Source organism: Hyperolius riggenbachi, chromosome 7 (assembly GCF_040937935.1).
Source record: "Hyperolius riggenbachi isolate aHypRig1 chromosome 7, aHypRig1.pri, whole genome shotgun sequence".
NCBI lineage: Eukaryota > Metazoa > Chordata > Amphibia > Anura > Hyperoliidae > Hyperolius > Hyperolius riggenbachi.
The window spans coordinates 180,444,392-180,464,584 of NC_090652.1; the positions used below are offsets into that span (position 1 = coordinate 180,444,392).

The 20,193-nt window shown below is 45.0% G+C and overlaps 1 protein-coding gene across 1 annotated transcript in view; it reads right to left on the reverse strand.

Annotated features, from left to right (window-relative positions):
* COL5A2 (collagen type V alpha 2 chain) overlaps positions 1-20,193 on the reverse strand; it is a 1,703,177-nt gene that overhangs the window by 882,436 nt on the left and 800,548 nt on the right. Inside the window, exons 14-15 of the mRNA XM_068247348.1 lie at positions 17,326-17,379; positions 5,588-5,632 (exon numbers count right to left, since the gene is read on the reverse strand). Coding sequence (XP_068103449.1) covers positions 5,588-5,632; positions 17,326-17,379 — 99 coding nt within the window. The remainder of the gene's footprint in view (positions 1-5,587; positions 5,633-17,325; positions 17,380-20,193) is intronic.

Consider the following 20,193-nt stretch of genomic DNA (forward strand, 5'->3'; position numbering starts at 1 on the left):
TGTGAAATGCTGTCTATTTATGTGCCTCATGACTGCTGAATTTGTATTGTTGGGGGCCTCAAGATCGCTGAATTTGTATTGTTGGGGGCCTCATGATTTGTTGGGGGCCTCTAGATCGCTGAATTTGTCTTGTTGGGGGCCTCATGATTGCTGAATTTGTCTTGTTGGGGGCCTCATGATTGCTAAATTTGTCTTGTTGGGGGCCTCATGATTGCTAAATTTGTCTTGTTGGGGGGGGCTCATGATTGCTGAATTTGTTTTGGAACATGCTGAAAGGTACATACTGAGGGAGGGTGGGTGAGCGTGAGCCTGCTAACTTCCTGTACATTTGGCTCCACCCATAACCACGCCCACAATTATATGGCCACGCCCCTTTTTGGCGCGGCGCGCAGCCTTCACCTTAGGGGGCGCATTAATAGTCTTTGTCCCCGGGCGCTGAAAGCCCTAGCTACGCCTCTGCGGTGGGGAGATCCGTCCTGTCGGATCTTATCAATCGAGCCGCATCAGCGGCTCGATTGATAAGGAACATCGCGCCCGCATCTACGCGTGTAGATGCGGCTTAAGACTACGCATTACTCTTATTGTATATTTATCTGTAAGATATCTCATCACGCATTAGCGTGATAACATCCCTGCCGTTCGGGGAGCTTTATCACTGCCGCTTTGGGACACAGGAGAACAGGAGAAGCCTCGATAGGATCTGGAGGCTTCCCCCACCCGAGGTGAGTTCCCCCCAGGGGAACATTTTATAGTTACAGATTTTCTTTAAGGAAAATAGTGGGTACAACTAAAAAAAATATAATTTTTCAAAAAATTCCTTGTAGTTTTTGAGAAAATAGATTTTAAAAATGCAAAGAAAAATGGTTTTTAAACTCTTATTTTTCTGAGTTTAAAAAACACTTATTCTTTAAAATCGATTTTCACAAAAACTATAAGGTCTTTTTGGACAATTCTTTTTTTTTTTTTACTTGTGTACCCATTATTCTCCTTAACCTACTGAGCGCTCAAGAGGTTTTGCCGGCCTCAGGAGTCCCCCGTATAAAACAGTTTGGTTATATGGCTGCATAAGATGTTAGCTAGCACTAGGATAGCTAGTGTAAGTGTCACAACCCCCAGATTGCCCCTGATCCCCCGATCCAGCCGCTTACACATTACCCAGCCTGGTTCCTGGTACCCGGTATTCTCCATGGGGAGGATCGGGACTGCGCATGATGTCAGCAAAACCTCCTGAGTGGCGTAACGCTCAGGAGGTTAACTCATGTAGCAATTTTGGTGTCAATAGCATGTATGGGGGCTTTGCTATTCATTGCTAAAGTCGGCATTACATTATGCTAAATTTTACACAAAATTATGATTGACTATGCAAAACCCAATGAATTTACAAATTGTAATTATATATAGGCGTAATTGTGAAAATTTGAGAAAATTAGTGTAATCGCAATTGCTTAACTATGATCATCCTTAGTGGTGCCTAACCCCCGCCATGGTTCCCAACCCTAACCACTCCCTCTGCAAAAACACCATTTTACACATAGAAACGATAATAACTTTGATAACGTAAAACCTGTACATACAAATGAATTAATATGACAATAACCATAACAGTACAAGTTTCAAAAAGGATAATATACACTGTACTTCAAAAACTGTAATGTTCTAATGTTGTTAACGATATTTATCGGGCTCCCTTTTTTCGCCGTTTAATGATAATTGCATTAGAGTCTATGGTGGCACCCTTTTCAGCCACTGGTGCCCATTTTTCCTGCTACCATTCTCTATCAATTACATTAGCTTTTGTGATAAAACATACATAATTTTACACATACAGACACACATAGGGCTTGATTCTCAAAAGCGTGATAACTGCTATTCAGCAGTTATTACGCGCTCTGCCGCTCGCAGTGCTTATCACGGTAACCGTGTTAGTTCACGTGATAAGCGGAGGTTATCGTGCGATCACGTGAGCTTTTCACAAGAAACACGCACACCTTCACTTATCACATGAACTAATGCTGTTCACGTGATAAGCACTGCGAGTAGCAAAGCGCGTGATCACTGCTGTGATAGTAGTTATCATGCTTTTGAGAATCGACCTCATAGTGTGCAGAAAACGCATACAGAAAGCTGACAGACGAGTGTGCTTATTACACTCAATCTGTCCATCTCTGATGGAACAGAACTGGCTTTGCAGACTTCTCCAGCATCACTACAGTACAGAGCACTTGGGGGAGGGAGAGAGGTGTGGGCTGGGCACTCTACACAAGAGCCTACTGCACACTGAATAGGGGCGGTTTCTAAATCTTTGCCTGCAAAGCCTTGTATGATTGCTTATCAGTGGCTGAGCAGATGCAGTCATTAGAACAATTTTGCAGTGAGCGGAAAGCCTTTTCTCTCCATGCCCAGACTCCTCAAGCACTACTACAGTACACAGCCCTTGGGGAGGGGTAGAGAGGCTGGGGGTAGAGCAGTACTGTACACAAAACCCTGCTGAAAACTAAACAGGGACTGTCTACAAATCTTTGTCTACAAATCTTTGTCTGCAAAACTTTGTATGCTTCCTAATCAGTGGCTGAGCAGATGCAGTCATTAGGACTATTGCACAGAGAGCAGGACATTTTTTTCACTCCATGCCCTTAGTTGTCAGTCTCTCAGGATAGGGAAAAGAAACTTCTCCCCCCACGGGCTCCCTGCAGCTTCTGGACCCCCCCCTCTGCTGCATCCCTTCCATCCTTGTATGTAGGATACTTTCTTAGATTCAAATGCATATTCAGTTTCTAAAGTAAAATCTTTGTCTTGTTTTACATATTTAGCTTTATATTGCATAGCTTGTTTTTGCATTCTAACCTTCAGAATTCTGCAATTTACTTTTAAGTGACCAGGCTTCTTAACCTCCTGAGCGATAATCCCGAGCTGAGCTCGGGGTATGTCGCGCAGGAGGAGTTCTCAGGCCCTGCTGGGCCGATTTGCATAATTTTTTTTTGTTACACGCAGCTAGCACTTTGCTAGCTGCGTGTAACTTTTGATCGCCGCCGCTCGCCGCCGATCCGCCGCTACCCGCCGTGCCGCGCAGCCCCCCCCCCCCCCCGACCCCTTGCGCAGCCTGGCCAATCAGTGCCAGGCAGCGTTAAGGGGTGGATCGGGGCTCCCTCTGACGTCACGACGTCCATGACGTCGGTGACGTCATCCCGCTCCGTCGCCATGGCGACCGGGGAAGCCCAGCAGGTAATCCCGTTGTGAACGGGATTTCCTGCTTACTCTGATCGCCGAAGGCGATCGGAGTGGGTGGGGGGATGCCGCTGCACAGCGGCTATCATGTAGCAAGCCCTGGGCTCGCTACATGATTTTAAAAAATTTTTTTTTTTTAAAAAGTGCTGCGCCCCCTCCTGGGCGATATAATTGTATCGCCCAGAGGGTTAAACACAAAACACTCACATGTTTCTGGCTGAATATGACTAGCTTTATTAAGTTTAAAGGTAGTCTCTGCATTGCATGTATTTGTATGTGTGGCGTAACAGTTGTATTCCTCAACCAACTTTCCTTTCATGTATTTCAACGTGTATGCAGTGGGGAAAAAAATGTAGGCCATTCTATGGGGATGTAGTCATTGTTTTTTCTCATACAGTGGTTTGCAAAAGTATTTGGCCCCCTTGAAGTTTTCCACATTTTGTCACATTACTGCCACAAACATGAATCAATTTTATTGGAATTCCACGTGAAAGACCAATACAAAGTGGTGTACACGTGAGAAGTGGAACGAAAATCATACTTGATTCCAAACATTTTTTACAAATAAATAACTGCAAAGTGGGGTGGGCGTAATTATTCAGCCCCCTGAGTCAATACTTTGTAGAACCACCTTTTGCTGCAATTACAGCTGCCAGTCTTTTAGGGTATGTCTCTACCAGCTTTGCACATCTAGAGACTGAAATCCTTGCCCATTCTTCTTTGCAAAACGGCTCCAGCTCAGTCAGATTAGATGGACAGCGTTTGTGAACAGCAGTTTTCAGATCTTGCCACAGATTCTCGATTGGATTTAGATCTGGACTTTGACTGGGCCATTCTAACACATGGATATGTTTTGTTTTAAACCATTCCATTGTTGCCCTGGCTTTATGTTTAGAGTCGTTGTCCTGCTGGAAGGTGAACCTCCACCCCAGTCTCAAGTCATTTGCAGACTCCAAGAGGTTTTCTTCCAAGATTGCCCTGTATTTGGCTCCATCCATCTTCCCATATCTGACCAGCTTCCCTGTCCCTGCTGAAGAGAAGCACCCCCAAACATGATGCTGCCACCACCATATTTGACAGTGGGGATGGTGTGTTCAGAGTGATGTGCAGTGTTAGTTTTCCTCCACACATAGCGTTTTGCATTTTGGCCAAAATGTTCCATTTTGGTCTCATCTGACCAGAGCACCTTCTTCCACATGTTTGCTGTGTCTCCCACATAGCTTGTGGCAAACTGCAAACCGGACTTCTTTTGCTTTTCTGTTAACAATGACTTTCTTCTTGCCACTCTTCCATAAAGGCCAACTTTGTGCAGTGCACGACTAATAGTTGTCCTATGGACAGATTCCCCCACCTGAGCTGTAGATCTCTGCAGCTCGTACAGAGTCACCATGGGCCTCTTGGCTGCAGTTCTGATCAGTGCTCTCCTTGTTTGGCCTGTGAGTTTAGGTGGACGGCCTGGTCTTGGTAGGTTTACAGTTGTGTCATACTCCTTCCATTTCTGAATGATCACTTGAACAGTGCTCCGTGGGATGTTCAAGGCTTTGGAAATCTTTTTGTAGCCTAACCCTGCTTTAAATTTCTCAATAACTTTATCCCTGACCTGTCTGGTGTGTTCTTTGGACTTCATGGTGTTGTTGCTCCCAGTATTCTCTTAGACAACCTCTGAGGCCGCTACAGAGGAGCTGTATTTGTACTGACATTAGATTACACACAGGTGCACTCTATTTAGTCATTAGCACTCATCAGGCAATGTCTATGGGCAACCGACTGCACTCAGACCAAAGGGGGCTTAATAATCATGCACACCCCACTTTGCAGTTATTTATTTGTAAAAAAATGTTTGGAACCATGTATGATTTTCGTTCCACTTCTCACGTGTACACCACTTTGTATTGGTCTTTCTTGTGGAATTCCAATAAAATTGATTCATGTTTGTGGCAATAATGTGACAAAATGTGGAAAACTTCAAGGGGGCTGAATACTTTTGCAAACTCCTGTATAATTCAGGCAACAACTGTAAACATTTACCACTGAAAGGAAACCCGTAAGGGAAAAAAGGGTTCTAGTTCAACTTACCTGGGACTTCTACCAGCCCCCTGGACTAAACAATCCTCCAGTCTCCCGCCGCAGCTCACTTTCATTTTCGTTATGTCCCCTGTCCCGGCTTGGGCACAGGATGTCTACAGGGAGCCAGTAGAAGTCCCAGGTAAATTAAACCTTTTTTTTAAGACCTTACAGGTTTCATTTAAACACAGTCACTGCCCTGCCCTTGTGAGCTTACAATCTACAGGATAAAAGTATTTTTATACACTATTGTAAAAAAATATGATAAATAAAACATCACAGAAAAACTATAACTTACTATGGATCCAGCTGCTCCGGGAAGCCCGTTAGCACCTCTTGTACCCTGAAAAAAAAGCACATTGGAGACTTAAAAAATTACTATCAGTAGAAAATGAATCATTAGAAACAAAAATTCTCCTACAACATCTATGCATTTATTGTATACTTAAAGAGGAACTCCGGTGAAAATAATGTAATAAAAAAAAGTGCTTGCTTTTTTACAATAATTATGTATAAATGATTTAGTCAGTGTTTGCCCATTTAAAAATCTTTCCTCTCCCTGATATACATTCTGACATTTATCACATGGCGACATTTTTTACTGCTGGCAAGTGATGTCAGTGGAAGGAGAAGCTGCTTGTTTTTTTTAGCAGTTGGAAAAAGCTGGAAACTGCTGTTATTTCCCACAATGCAACAAGGCTCCCACAGTGTGATATCAGGACCTTGGGACCATCACACCTTGGGGGGGAGAGGCTCACCACAAAATCAGCCATACAGAGCCCTCTGATGATCTGTTTAAGAAATGGAATAGATGTCTCATGGAAAAGGGGTTATCAGCTACTGAGTGGGATGAAGTTCAATTCTTGGTTACGGTTTCTCTCCAAAATTCCTTTCTCTTAATTTTGCTGTTAGGGTAGGAACACACATGGCAGAATTGCATATGCGTTTTCTACTATGTGCTATGTAAAATGCATATGCAATTCTGCCTAGTGTGTTCCTACCCTTAACATTTGATCAGTGACAGAGTGTTTGGCTGACTGCTCCATAGCTTCTGGACATCACACTGGGTAGAGATTCTCCTCATTACAGTTCCATAGCACCAGGGCAGTTTCTAGGCTAAATTTCACCCAGTTCGAGAGTCAAAAAATTGCCCCCCCCCCCCCAATCAAAGCTGCTAAGTGAAATCATGTCAAAAGGCTTCTTGAAACCAACTCACCATTTTTATTTTATTTTTAATTTTTTTACTCTGCGTCTGACCACCTGCCCAGGGAAAACAAGAGTGACCCCCTCCGCCCCCTAGCCAGGGAGTCACAGTATGGTGGTCTGACCACCTGTCCAGGGAAAAAAAGTGTGACCCTCTCCCCCCCCTAGCCAGGGAGTCACAGTCAGACCATGGTGGTTTGACCGTCAGACCACCATGGTCTGACTTTGACTCCCTGGCTGTGGGTGGTAGGGGGGGTGCTCTTTTTGCCCTGGGCTGGTGGTCAGAGCCCACCATGGTCTGACTGTGACTCCCTGGCTGGGGAAGGGGGGTACTCTTTTTGCCCTGGGCTGGTTGGTGGTCAGACTCTGACCACCAGCCCAGGGCAAAAAGAGTGCCCCCCTACCCCCAGCCAGGGAGTCACACTGTTAGACCATCACCATGGTGGGTTCTGACCACCAGCCCAGGGCAAAAAGAGCGCCCCCCTCCCCCAGCAGCCACATCAGAAAGAGAGAGGCAGTGCTGTACATAGACTGCCTGCCTTACTGCCTACTTACCATGAGGTCCATCTCATGGCAGGTGGAACTGGAAGAAGGCGCCGGGCCAGGAACGGTGGGGGTCCGGGCAGGGGACCATGGAGGTGCTAGCGGGCAGCGGCAGCAAGGGCCAAGGCACCCACTAGCAGCAGTGGCAGCGAGGAGCCCGAGTCCAACTGGCCAAAAAGACTCCACCTTCTGGGGCTGGGCTCCGCCGCACACTGCTGCTGCACACAGGGGTGAGCCTGGGGTGCCTGGCACCTGGCAGCAAGATTTTCTCTGGCGCCTATGGGAGTGGTTAAATTAACCGCGCCCAACCACATAACCACACCCATGTCCTGCCTAATCACACCCACACCTTCCACCTCTTTACGCATGCATGTGGTACCCCATTCCTACCCCTCTTCCATGGGCTTGCTCCTGGCTGGCTTTGACTGCCTGGCAGTCTGCTAGTCTCTGGACTGACTCAGGTTGAGAGGCTCTGCGAGTGCGACGCAGTCACACACTGCGTATTTATGGCTGCCTGCGGCCACCGTACTCTCGCTCGCTGTCGTCGGCTCCTCCCCCCGCCAAGCCCAAGCGTGAGGTGGGCTGCCTGTATCTTTCCCGTTGCGCCGCGCAGCCTGCCAGTGTTGCCAACCTTTCACGTTATTTTTTACTGACAAATACCTAAAAATTTACTGACAAAAGATTATTTTTACTGACAAAATTTCCCCACTAAATGCACATAAGAGACAGCGTTTCACCAGTAAATGCACATAATAAGAGACCGCTTTTCACCAGTAAATGCACATAAGAGACCGCTTTTCACCAGTAAATGCACATAAGAGACCGCTTTTCACCAGTAAATGCACATAAGAGACAGCTTTTCACCAGTAAATGCACATAATAAGAGACTGCTTTTTACCAGTAAATGCACATAATAAGAGACTGCTTTTCACCAGTAAATGCACATAATAAGAGACAGCTTTTCACCAGTAAATGCACATAATGACAAACAGCCAGTTTCCCCAGTACATGTAGCCAGCCTGGACCCCCATTAGGCAGTGAGTGACAGGGAGCCCCTTTAGGCAGTGAGTGACAGGGAGCCCCTTTAGGCAGTGAGTGACAGGGAGCCCCTTTAGGCAGTGAGTGACAGGGAGCCCCTTTAGGCAGTGAGTGACAGGGAGCCCCTTTAGGCAGTGAGTGACAGGGAGCCCCTTTAGGAAGTGAGTGAGTGACAGGGAGCCCCTTTAGGAAGTGAGTGAGTGACAGGGAGCCCCTTTAGGAAGTGAGTGAGTGACAGGGAGCCCCTTTAGGAAGTGAGTGAGTGACAGGGAGCCCCTTTAGGAAGTGAGTGAGTGACAGGGAGCCCCTTTAGGAAGTGAGTGAGTGACAGGGAGCCCCTTTAGGAAGTGAGTGAGTGACAGGGAGCCCCTTTAGGAAGTGAGTGAGTGACAGGGAGCCCCTTTAGGAAGTGAGTGAGTGACAGGGAGCCCCTTTAGGAAGTGAGTGAGTGACAGGGAGCCCCTTTAGGAAGTGAGTGAGTGACAGGGAGCCCCTTTAGGAAGTGAGTGACAGGGAGCCCCTTTAGGAAGTGAGTGACAGGGAGCCCCTTTAGGAAGTGAGTGACAGGGAGCCCCTTTAGGAAGTGAGTGACAGGGAGCCCCTTTAGGAAGTGAGTGACAGGGAGTACCTTTAGGAAGTGAGTGACAGGGAGCCCCTTTAGGAAGTGAGTGACAGGGAGCCCCTTTAGGAAGTGAGTGACAGGGAGTACCTTTAGGAAGTGAGTGACAGGGAGCCCCTTTAGGAAGTGAGTGACAGGGAGTACCTTTAGGAAGTGAGTGACAGGGAGCCCCTTTAGGAAGTGAGTGACAGGGAGCCCCTTTAGGAAGTGAGTGACAGGGAGTACCTTTAGGAAGTGAGTGACAGGGAGCCCCTTTAGGAAGTGAGTGACAGGGAGTACCTTTAGGAAGTGAGTGACAGGGAGCCCCTTTAGGAAGTGAGTGACAGGGAGCCCCTTTAGGAAGTGAGTGACAGGGAGCCCCTTTAGGAAGTGAGTGACAGGGAGTACCTTTAGGAAGTGAGTGACAGGGAGCCCGTTTGAGCAGTAAGTGACAGGGAGCCCCCAGCCGCCGCTCCCACTCCCCCCTTACCTTGCAGACCTCAGGATCAGCGGCGACCCGACCAGTACCGGCGGGCGCCGGACGCAACCGCTCTATATGCGGAAGTGATGTCACTTCCGCATAGTGCGGGCGCTGGGTCCTAGCGCCCGCACGATTGGTCGCCGCCTGATCGAGGTCTGAGTGAGGCGCCAGGAGGGAGGGAGGGGGAGCAGTGGCGGCGGCCACAGGGACGGCCTGGCGCCCCCCAATCTGTCACTCATCGGCGCCCCGTTCAGCAGAACCGGCTGAACGGGGCAAGAAACGGCCCTGCATAGCACAGATGCTCATAAGTGATGGGCTGAGGTGGTCATATTAGAGGTTACAATGTGAGGATCTTCAGTTGGAACACAGCAACAGTCAGAAAGAAATTGAGTCTAGATCAATGAAGAGGGGGGTAGAGGAACCGGGCCGGGACCAGAGAGATACTCACAGGCAAGTGTAACTGTGCAAGGTTTCTCCCCACAGGTTATGTTATCACTTTAAGCTACTTTAATATGACATGCTTGCTATGAGCTAGGTCAAAGCAAAACGAAGAGTGATCATTTTGCAATGTTTTTCACATTTGAAGCCCCCATTGCAAAATGGCATTTAATTTCTGCATAACTATATCCATTTGTTTTCATTCCTGCCATATCAACACTCTTGAATTAGTTGTAGGATATTGGGGTAAGCAGTTCAACCCTGACATCTTTAGCTTCTGTGTCACCATGTGCCCTTTCAACTTCCTTGTAGACGTAATGATACACTGGGCACGATCCAAAACACTTTTTCTCCTAAGTTTTCTCTTACTTTACAACTTATAAATAAAAAGCCTTTAAGCCACCAGCAAGCAAGAAAATACTCTAATTTTGACAGGACTTTTTAACCTATTTTTTCATAATTTTTCAATTGCAGAGCTAAAAAGTTATTTTAAACAGAAGATGAAAAATTATCTCCTAGGACAAAAAGTGAATTGCATCGGTCCAGTTTGTCTCTGTCTCAGCAGTGAACAACACAGGAAAAGTACAGGGTGAGCCATTTATATGGATACGCCTTAATAAAATGGGAATGGTTGGTGACATTAACTTCCTGTTTGTGGCACATTAGTATATGTGAGGGGGGAAACTTTTAAAGATGGGTGGTGACCATGGCGGTCATTTTGAAGTTGGCCATTTTGAATCCAACTTTTGTTTTTTCAATAGGAAGAGGGTCCTATGACACATCAAACAAGAATAAAGTTACATTGTTTTTCTTGTGAAATTCCCAATAAGTTTGATGTGTCACATGACCCTCTTCCTATTAAAAAAACAAGTTGGATTCAAAATAGCCGACTTCAAAATGGCCGCCATGGTCACCACCCATCTTGAAAAGTTTCCCCCCTCACATATACTAATGTGCCACAAACAGGAAGTTAATATCACCAATCATTCCCATTTTATTAAGGTGTATCCATATAAATAGCCAACCCTGTACATTAAAAGACTACTTTGGGGGAGGGGGAAATTGAGTTGAACTTACCTGGGGCTTCTAATGGTCCCCCGCAGGCATCCTGTGCCCGCGCAGTCACTCACCGATGCTCCTGTCCCTGCCTCTGGTTCACTTCTAGAATTTCCGACTTTAAAGTTGGAACACCACTGCGCCTGCGCGGCCGTGTCTTTGCTCCTGCTGATGTCACCAGGAACGTACTGCACAGGCGCAGACCATACTGGTCCAAAAAAAGAAAAAAGAAAATGTGGCGTGTGTCACAAATTCATTGTTACCTTACCCAACAAAAAGGATAGAGGGTGAGGCTAACCCTCAAGAGAGTCAATCAGCAATTATAGCCTATATACATGGGTCAAAAGCCACCTTAGTATACTTAGTATAAATACTTTATTGATGTACAAAATGGACACAACAATCCCAATATACTTAATGTTAATGGGACAACACAACATTAATTCATATGCTAAAATTGCGTATGGAAGCGGATAATTTAGTTATAACGAGCAGCTGTCCTATACTAGTGGGGCTTTACAGAATGATCTGTGTTGAGGGATCACCCAATACCTCACAACAACACACGCTCCGGACAGTCACACTGGTGCAACAACAACAGTACAATATAGTGGGGGCCCCCTTTAAGAGAGATCTATTGATTGTTTAGCACCTAGCAAGCAGAAAATTAATTCCATATGGAAACAAAGCACTTTATCATCTAATAGGGAAATTAATCACATGGTTCTCAACCCAGTATATGTCCAGCGTGTTTTCCTCCTTCTCCTTTGACGGTGTCACCAGCTGCAGCTGATTGGAATGTGTTTCCCGCAAGTAGGGCCTCACATGGAGTGATGCGTAATACCCATCGGTTTGCACATCATGGGCACAGTGACTCCACACTTGTCGCCTGGACACTGCCGCTGCTGCACTGATCTGACAGTCCATGGAGGGGTAAATTAGCAGGGATTGCAAAGGCGCTGAGACGCCGGCCCATGTGACTTGTACAGCTCCACAGACACACTGCTTAGCTCCGCCTACCTATGTTTCACATCACCATAGGACGCTTCTTCAAGGCGTGGCCTCCAAACATACAAGGAACCATTTAAAACAGTTGGACTATCCGCCCCTGCCACCGCCATCCGCATTGAATGTGTAGGTGCCATATCAACTTTGGGTGCTGTAACGAAAAACATCTACTGAGTTACAGGTTTAGAACTGTTGGATGAGATCCATTGGGTAATCGCTGCAGAACAATATATTTTTATGACTAATCAAAATGTATGTCCTGTAACTTTAAGAGACTTTGTCTGCGCTACCTACCACTATATGATCAAGAAAGTACCATTTCTTTCCCCCAAATCTAATAAGACTGTCTGTACAGCTTTATGATTGCCTGCTTGTGCATATAATTGCTATGTTACTATACCCTTCCCCAGTTACCAGCCTGCTGCAAATACATTGGGTGTGGTGGCAGGGGCAAATAGTCCAACTGTTTTAAATGGTTCCTTGTACATTTGGAGGCCACTCTCGGAGGAAGCGTCCTATGGTGATGCGAAACGTAGGTGGGCGGAGCTAAGCAGCATGTCTGTGAAGCTGTAAAAGTCACATGGGCCGGCGTCTCACCGATCCCTGCTGATTTACCCCTTTGTGGACTGTCAGATCAGTGCAGCAGCAGCAGTATCTGGACGACAAGTGTGGAGTCACTGTGCCCATGATGTGCAAACCAATGGGTCTTACACATCGCTCCATGTGAGGCCCTACTTGCTGGAAGCAACACATTCCAATCGGCTGCAGCTGGCGACACTGTCATAGGAGAAGAAGGGAAACAGGCTGGACATATACTGGGGTGAGATCCATCTGATTCATTTCCCTATTGGATGATAAAGTGCTTTGTTTCCATATGGAACTGATTTACAATGTAAAACAAGAGTTCCAAACGGATGCTGGAAGTATATCCTGATTGTTTAGCACTTAGCAAGTAGAAAATCAGTTCCATATGGAAAAAGCATCATGCAAGGCAATGCAGAACCCTCTTAAATGGGGCCTCCACTATATTATACTATTGTTATGGCACCAGGGTGACTGTGCGGAGCGTGTGTTGTTGTGAGGTATTGGGTGATCCCTCAACACAGATCATTCTGTGTAGCCCCACTAGTATAGGTCAGCTGCTCGTTATAGCTAAATTATCCGCTTCCATACGCAATATTAGCATGTGAATTAATGTTGTGTTGTCCCATTAACATTAAGTATATTGGGATTGTTGTGTCCATTTTGTACATCAATAAAGTATTTATTCTTTGTATACTAAGGTGGCTATTGACCCATGTACACTCACCTAAACGATTATTAGGAACACCATACTAATACGATGTTTGACCCCCTTTCGCCTTCAGAACTACCTTAATTCTATGTGGCATTGATTTAACAAGGTGCTGAAAGCATTCTTTAGAAATGTTGGCCCATATTGATAGGACAGCATCTTGCAGTTTTTGGAGATTTGTGGGGTACACATCCAGGGCACGAAGCTCCCATTCCATCACATCCCAAAGATGCTCTATTGGGTTGAGATTTGGTGACTGTTGGGGCCATTGTCATTGTCATGTTCAAGAAACCAATTTGAAATGATTCAAGGTCTGTGACATGGTGCATTATCCTGCTGTAAGTAGCCATCAGAGGATAGGTACATGGTGGTCATGAACAAACAAACAAATGCAGAACATTTACATCACGCTTTTCTCCTGGCAGACTCAAAGCGCCAGAGCTGCAGCCACTAGGATGTGCTCTATAGGCAGTAGCAGTGTTAGGGAGACTTGCCCAAGATCTCCTACTGAATAGGTGCAGGCTTACTGAACAGGCAGAGCCGAGATTCGAACCCAGGTCTCCTGTGTCAGAGGCAGAGCCCTTAACCATTACACTATCCAGCCACTCTGAACGGATGGACATGGTCAGAAACAATGCTCAGGTGGCCCGTGGCATTTTAACGATGCGCTAAGGGGCCTAAAGTGTGCCAAGAAAACTTCCCCACACCATTACACCACCACCAGCCTGCACAGTGGTAACAAGGCATGATGGATCCATGTTCTCATTCTGTTTACCAGGGCTGTGGAGTCGGAGTCGTGGAGTCGGAGTCGGAGCAATTTTGGGTGCCTGGAGTCGGAGTCGGGAAAAAATGCACCAACTCCGACTCCTAATGAATTTGTAACTGTAATTAAAATAGAAAATATGATAAAATGTTCTATTTCTCAGATAATAGTCATTAAAAATAATGTATATATACAGTATATATACAGTAATAGCTGTGCTTAGTCCACAAAAATGAAATAAAAAAATCAAAATTAGTTACTTGTGCTGCTTCAATAAAGCAGTCCCCGTATTTTTAAGGTCAGATATACATATCTGATTGTGACTATATATATGATGTGTACACAGGAATCTCTTATATATACTAAATAACATCTATGCTGTAAGAATAAAGCCTGATGTGTAGCCGTATCCTTAATAGAGATGGTCAATGAGATGGAATTAATTCTGCATTGATGCTGATTTATGCAAATTTATGCACTCTCTTTGCTCATGAAATCAAATAATTTGATATGTTGTTAAAATTTGGTTTGGTGACTGCGAATTAAAGGGTACCTGAGACGGATGAAAAGTAAAGTTTTATACATACCTGGGGCTTCCTCCAGCCCCCTTCAGGCCAATCAGTCCCTTGCTGTCCTCCACCACCTGGATCTTCTGCTATGAGTCCTGGTAATTCAGCCAGTCAGCGCAGTCCAGCCACGTGCCGCTCCCACAGCCAGGTACATTCTGCACCTGCGCAATAGTGCTGCGCAGGTGTAGTACGCTCCCGGCGGCAGAGTGTGTGCATGCGCACTACGCCCGACTGGCTCAAATACCTGGACTCATAGCAGAAGATCCAGGTGGTGGAGGAGGACAACGAGGGACTGATTATCCTGAAGGCGGCTGGCGGAAACCCCAGGTATGTATAAAACTTCAATTTCATCTGTCTCAGGTTTACTTTGTTACACAGTAGTACTATACTCTACCTATGCACTCCCCACAGAGCGGCAGGGAATCCACTGAGAATGTTGTGCACATTGAACACAGAGGTGTTGTCTGTCACCCATAAACCTTGTTCAGATTGTGCATGAAGAATGTGTAATAGAGGAAGAATCACCTCATTCTCCTGCAGAGTACCTGCACATCATTCTTACATGCACCCACACTTACATTGCCTAGGGCCTGATAGATGTTCTTTGTTCCAGTTTGTACCTTTTACAAGTACTCTTACCAAGGACTAGTTTTAGTCTAAAGGGAATAAATATAGTAGTCTACATATCCTTCTCACTTCAGTTGTCTTGCAAAATTCCTAAGCATTGGCAGATAAGAGACGAATTTCATGTTACATACTTTTAATCAACAAAATTGTAATATGCAAATTAGAGGAGTCGGAGTCAGTGGATTCCTAAACTGAGGAGTCGGAGGATTTTTGGACCGACTCCACAGCCCTGCTGTTTATGCCAAATTCTGACTCTATCGAGACTCATCAGACCAGGCAACATTTTTCCAGTCTTCAGCTGTCCAATTTTGGTGAGCTCGTGCAAATTGTAGCCTCTTTTTCCTATTTGTAGTGGAGATGAGTGGTACCCGGTGGGGTCTTCTGCTGTTGTAGCTCATCCGCCTCAAGGTTGTGCGTGTTATGGCTTCACAAATGCTTTGCTGCATACCTCGGTTGTAACGAGTGGTTATTTCAGTCAACGTTGCTCTTCTATCAGCTTGAATCAGTCGGCCCATTCTCCTCTGACCTCTAGCATCAACAAGGCATTTTCACCCACAGGACTGCCGCATACTGGATGTTTTTCCCTTTTCACACCATTCTTTGTAAACCCTAGAAATGGTTGTGCTTGAAAATCCCAGTAACTGAGCAGATTGTGATATATTTAGACCGACCCGTCTGGCACTAACACCCATGCCATGCTCAAAATTGCTTAAATCACCTTTCTTTCCTATTCTGACATTCAGTTTGGAGTTCAGGAGATTGTCTTGACCAGGGCCACAACCCTAAATGCATTGAAGCAACTGCCATGTGATTGGTTGATTAGATAATGGCATTAATGAAAAATTGAACAAGTGTTCCTAATAATCCTTTAAGGTAGCCATACACTGGTCGATTTGCCATCAGATTCGACCAACAGATAGATCCCTCTCTGATCGAATCTGATCAGAGAGGGATCGTATGGCTGCCTTTACTGCAAACAGATTGTGAATCGATTTCAGCATGAAACCGATAACAATCTGTGGAGCTGCCGCTGCCGCCTGCCTGCCAGCTATACATTACCTGATCTGGCCGGCGCAACTCCCCCAGTCTCCGCTGTCTTCTTCTCCGCGCTGGTCTTTGGTCCGGCTGGCTTGCTTCACTGAACTTCCTGTCCAGGGGAAGTTTAAACAGTAGAGGGCGCTCTACTGTTTAAACTTCCTGCGGTACAAGAAGTTCAGTGAAGCTGCAGCCCTGGAGCCCACAGCGGAGAAGAAGACAGCGGAGACTGGGGGAGTCGCGCCGGCCGGAACAGGTAATGTATCTCTGCTGTATTGCGTCGGTTGTTGGGTATGCGAACGCCGCTATCGATGCACTCCCAACCCGCCGGCGATCGAGAAAAATCTTCCGCAGGGACGGATCGACGGGAATCGACGGGAACGATTGATTTCAGATGGAAATCGTTCGTTCTGTCAGCGTTTGCGCGATGATTTCACAGCAGATTCGATCACAGTAATCGAATCTGCTGTATATCGGTGGGAAAATCGTTAGGTGTATGGGCCCCTTTAGGTGATGTGTCTGCTGACTGTGATGTAGAGGGTCAAAGTTTAGCCCAATGACGAGGTATGGGGGCGGTTCGAACACGCTATGTGGTCGCGCCCTGAAGCGAACAGCTGAATTTGGCCGGGTACTGTCTAACGGCGAACTGTTCAGAGCCGGGTCCCGTAGTACAATGCTAGGAGGAAAGTATACCTTTTTGAGATGAGAAACAGGGACATTTTAGGACACTCCCTTCACAATTCTAATCATGCCCCCACCTCACTACTAGCCACGCATACCACTAAACATTCATCAGCAAATTACATAATTTTAGAATTCAAACCCTTACTGGTATTTTCTATCACAAATTTTTCTTCATATTAACATTTGAAATCAAGAAATATATTAATTTAAAGAGTGGGAAAAAAGTTTGGAGCCAATTTGACACAATTTTCAGTAGAAAATGACATCTATTTACATACAGTACATCTGTACATCAGTCCTGAAAGAGGGACAAATAAATAAGGGAGAAAGAGGGACAGAGGCATTTGGTTTCCAAAGAGGGACTGTTCCTCTGAAAAAGGGATAGTTGGGAGTTATGGCAGAGGCATACGGACGCGCTGTCCATGCAGCTCTCCTCCAATGTTATGATCGCAGTGATCACATGATTACTGCGATCCTGATGATTGGCCGCTCTGCCGCTATCCACGGGACCCAACTACAGTGTACTGCTGGGTCTGTGATAACATTAAGCCAGGATGGACGAAAAAAACAGCCACCATTTATAAATGGCATAGTGGCTGCCAACTGACAGCCGTGCACCATTTATAAATGATGGCTGGTGGTAAACTGGTTAAAAAGAAAGTAAAAAAAATTTTTTTTATTTATATGAGAAGAACTTACAGGTGTACCCTGGGGTCCAATACGTCCTCTCTCACCAGGCATTCCTCTTGGGCCCTTAACAGTAAAAAAAAAGAAACACTTTAGTTAATAAACAGCAAAAAAAAAACTCTTGAGTATATGCTTATCAGTTTTTGTAACTAAAATAAATTCTGCATTGGTGATCATATTCATATTTATTTACAATGCACTATATAAAATAGTAATTGAGATGAAACAAATATATTTTTGCATTGTAAGCAGGGCCGTTTCTCTCATGAAGTAAGGTGAAACATTTGCATTAGGCGCAGAGATTTCAGGGGCAGCATTTTTGTACTGTGTGTACCTTCCTGAGGAGGAATGGAATGGCTGAGGGTGAGCAGTTTGTTTGTCACAGACTCACAACCAGCCGGTGTGCTATTGTGTTGAGCTGCAGCATGCCATGTGATAACATTAAATGAAGCAGAGTAAATTGCCGGGTGCTGTGCGATCATTCCACATCAGGGGGTGGGGGCGCGTCATCACAAGTTCGCCTGAGGCAGCAAAAAGTCTAGAACCGGCCCTGATTGTAAGTAAAGATACAAGTTACTAAATCAATTGGTTTGCTCTTGGTCATACTACTTGACTACTAAAGTCCACTTTTATGTCCTTTACCACTTAACCACTCTGTGACCACCTAACGCAGGATGGCGGCCGCAGCGTGGTGTTCTCGTTCCTCAATCACGCCATATGGCGTGATCTTGCAAGGAGCGAGATTTGCAGGGAACGAGCGCTCACGTGAGTGCGTGTTCCCTGCAGTAAATACAGCAGGGCCACCGCGATCAGGCTGCCAGCCGCGATCGGACCTGGCAGGCTAATTTCACAACAAAAGAAGATAATTTATATGTGTACAGCCCTGCAATCTAAAGGAGCACTGTACAGAGGACAGACCTGTCACTTAACTGTCGCTCCCAACAGCTCACAATCTAATCCCTATCATAGGCTGATGCCTATGCATGTGTAGAGTACTGTAGTGTATTGTATGTATGTATGTCTGTCTGTCTAGGGTTAAATTAGGGGGGAGGGGGAATAAATAAATTATTGATGATTTTTTATTAATTAAAAAAGAAAAAAAATAAAGATTGCAGCAGCAACCAGAGACCACCAAAAGAAAGCTATTAGTGGGAAGAAAAGGAGGTAAAATTAATTTGGGTGCCAAGTTGTATGACTGAGCAATAAACCATTAAAGTTGTGAAGTGCGGAATTGTAAAAAATGACCTGGTCACCACGTGGTATAAACCTCTGGTCCTCAAGAGGTTAAAGAGGACCTTAACTCTTCCACAGGAGAGAAGGAAAACACAGAGAAACCCACCCTGTTTGTATTCAGAGATAACAGTCTGACTAAATCGCCATGCCGGTCAGTTGTAAACAAAAACATGATTCAAACCAGAAAAAAAATTATGTCCTAATGCAAATGTCATGCAATCCAACAAAAAATGAACATGTGGTTCCTCTAACGTGCCATACTGTGAAAGAAAAATCCTGGTCCTGGCCACCTCCAAACCTTTTTCATGTTCAATTATGGTATATAATCATGTCAAGTCGTCCGTAACCAAAATTGTATCTTTCCCGACAACTAAATTGGATAGTAAATTTATAAAATGGGTCATATATTTAATATAAAATGGTGTCTGACCAACAGATTGAGAAAAAAAATCCACATATTCTCCTAAACAGGACATCAATGAATTGATCCTACTAACTATGGGCCTACTAGGTGGGTTTATTGAATATTTTAGGAACTTTGGGTAAGTAATATATGGTGGCTATCCTTGGAGTTTCTGGGATCAAATAATCTACTTCTTTCTTATTAAAAAAAAAAACAAAAAAAAAAAAACCGCAATTTCTACCGTTCTGTATTAAAATGTTGTAAAATCAATTTAAACTTAGAGGTGGGGGTCACTCTTGATTTTCTTATAAATAGAATCATCTCCTAGGAGTCAATGCATTTCCTCCAGGTATGTGTTCTTATCTAGAAGAACTAGACCTCCCCCCTTAGCCGCTGGTTTCAAAATTACATCCCCACTTTGTTGCAAACTTTTCATTGCTACATAATGCAGGTGATGTTGGATCCAGGGATTTTATCTGATTGCCATCTGGAATCGGGAAGGAATTTTTTCCCTTTTGGAGCCAATTGGACCATGCCTTGTAAGAGTTTATCGCCTTCCTCTGGAACAACCTGGATATGTGAGGGTGCAGGCTGGTGTACTTTATTTTCTGCTTGTACCCGATGGACGTATGTCTTTTTCAACCCAAATAACTATGCAACTATGAATTCACATAATCAGGTCTTTTTTGCTTCTTTTCCTCTAATTTTCCCAAATCGTCCATCACTAATCTTTCAAAAGCCTCTATACATCCATTATCTGAGGTGTTTGGATTGAAGGTCGATTTATTGGACACATTTATATGAATCCCAGAAACACACTCATTTTAGACCTCAATACCCTCCTTTTCTAATTTAAAAAACAGTTTCTTCAAATTTAACGTTCAAATAAATAGTTTGAAGTCAATCATCATATCCACCCTATTAATCGCATGTGGAGGAGCGTATTTCAGTCCAAGGTTAAAGGGACTCCGAGGAGTGCAGAAACTATGGAAAGATGCATATCATTTTAAAGCTCTCTTTCTCCTCTTTTCAATGATATACAAACCGCCGCCCTACGCCTTTTAGTTTTCGCTATTTTCGCGATTGAAATTGCCACAGCCACGATTTCGATCGCGAAAATAGAGAAAACTAAAAGGCGTAGGGCGACGATTTAGGTGTCGTCAGAAAGAGGAGAAAGACGGCTTTAAAATGATATCCATCTTTCCATAGTTGCATTGTATTACACAGGGCGACTTTTTCTCAAA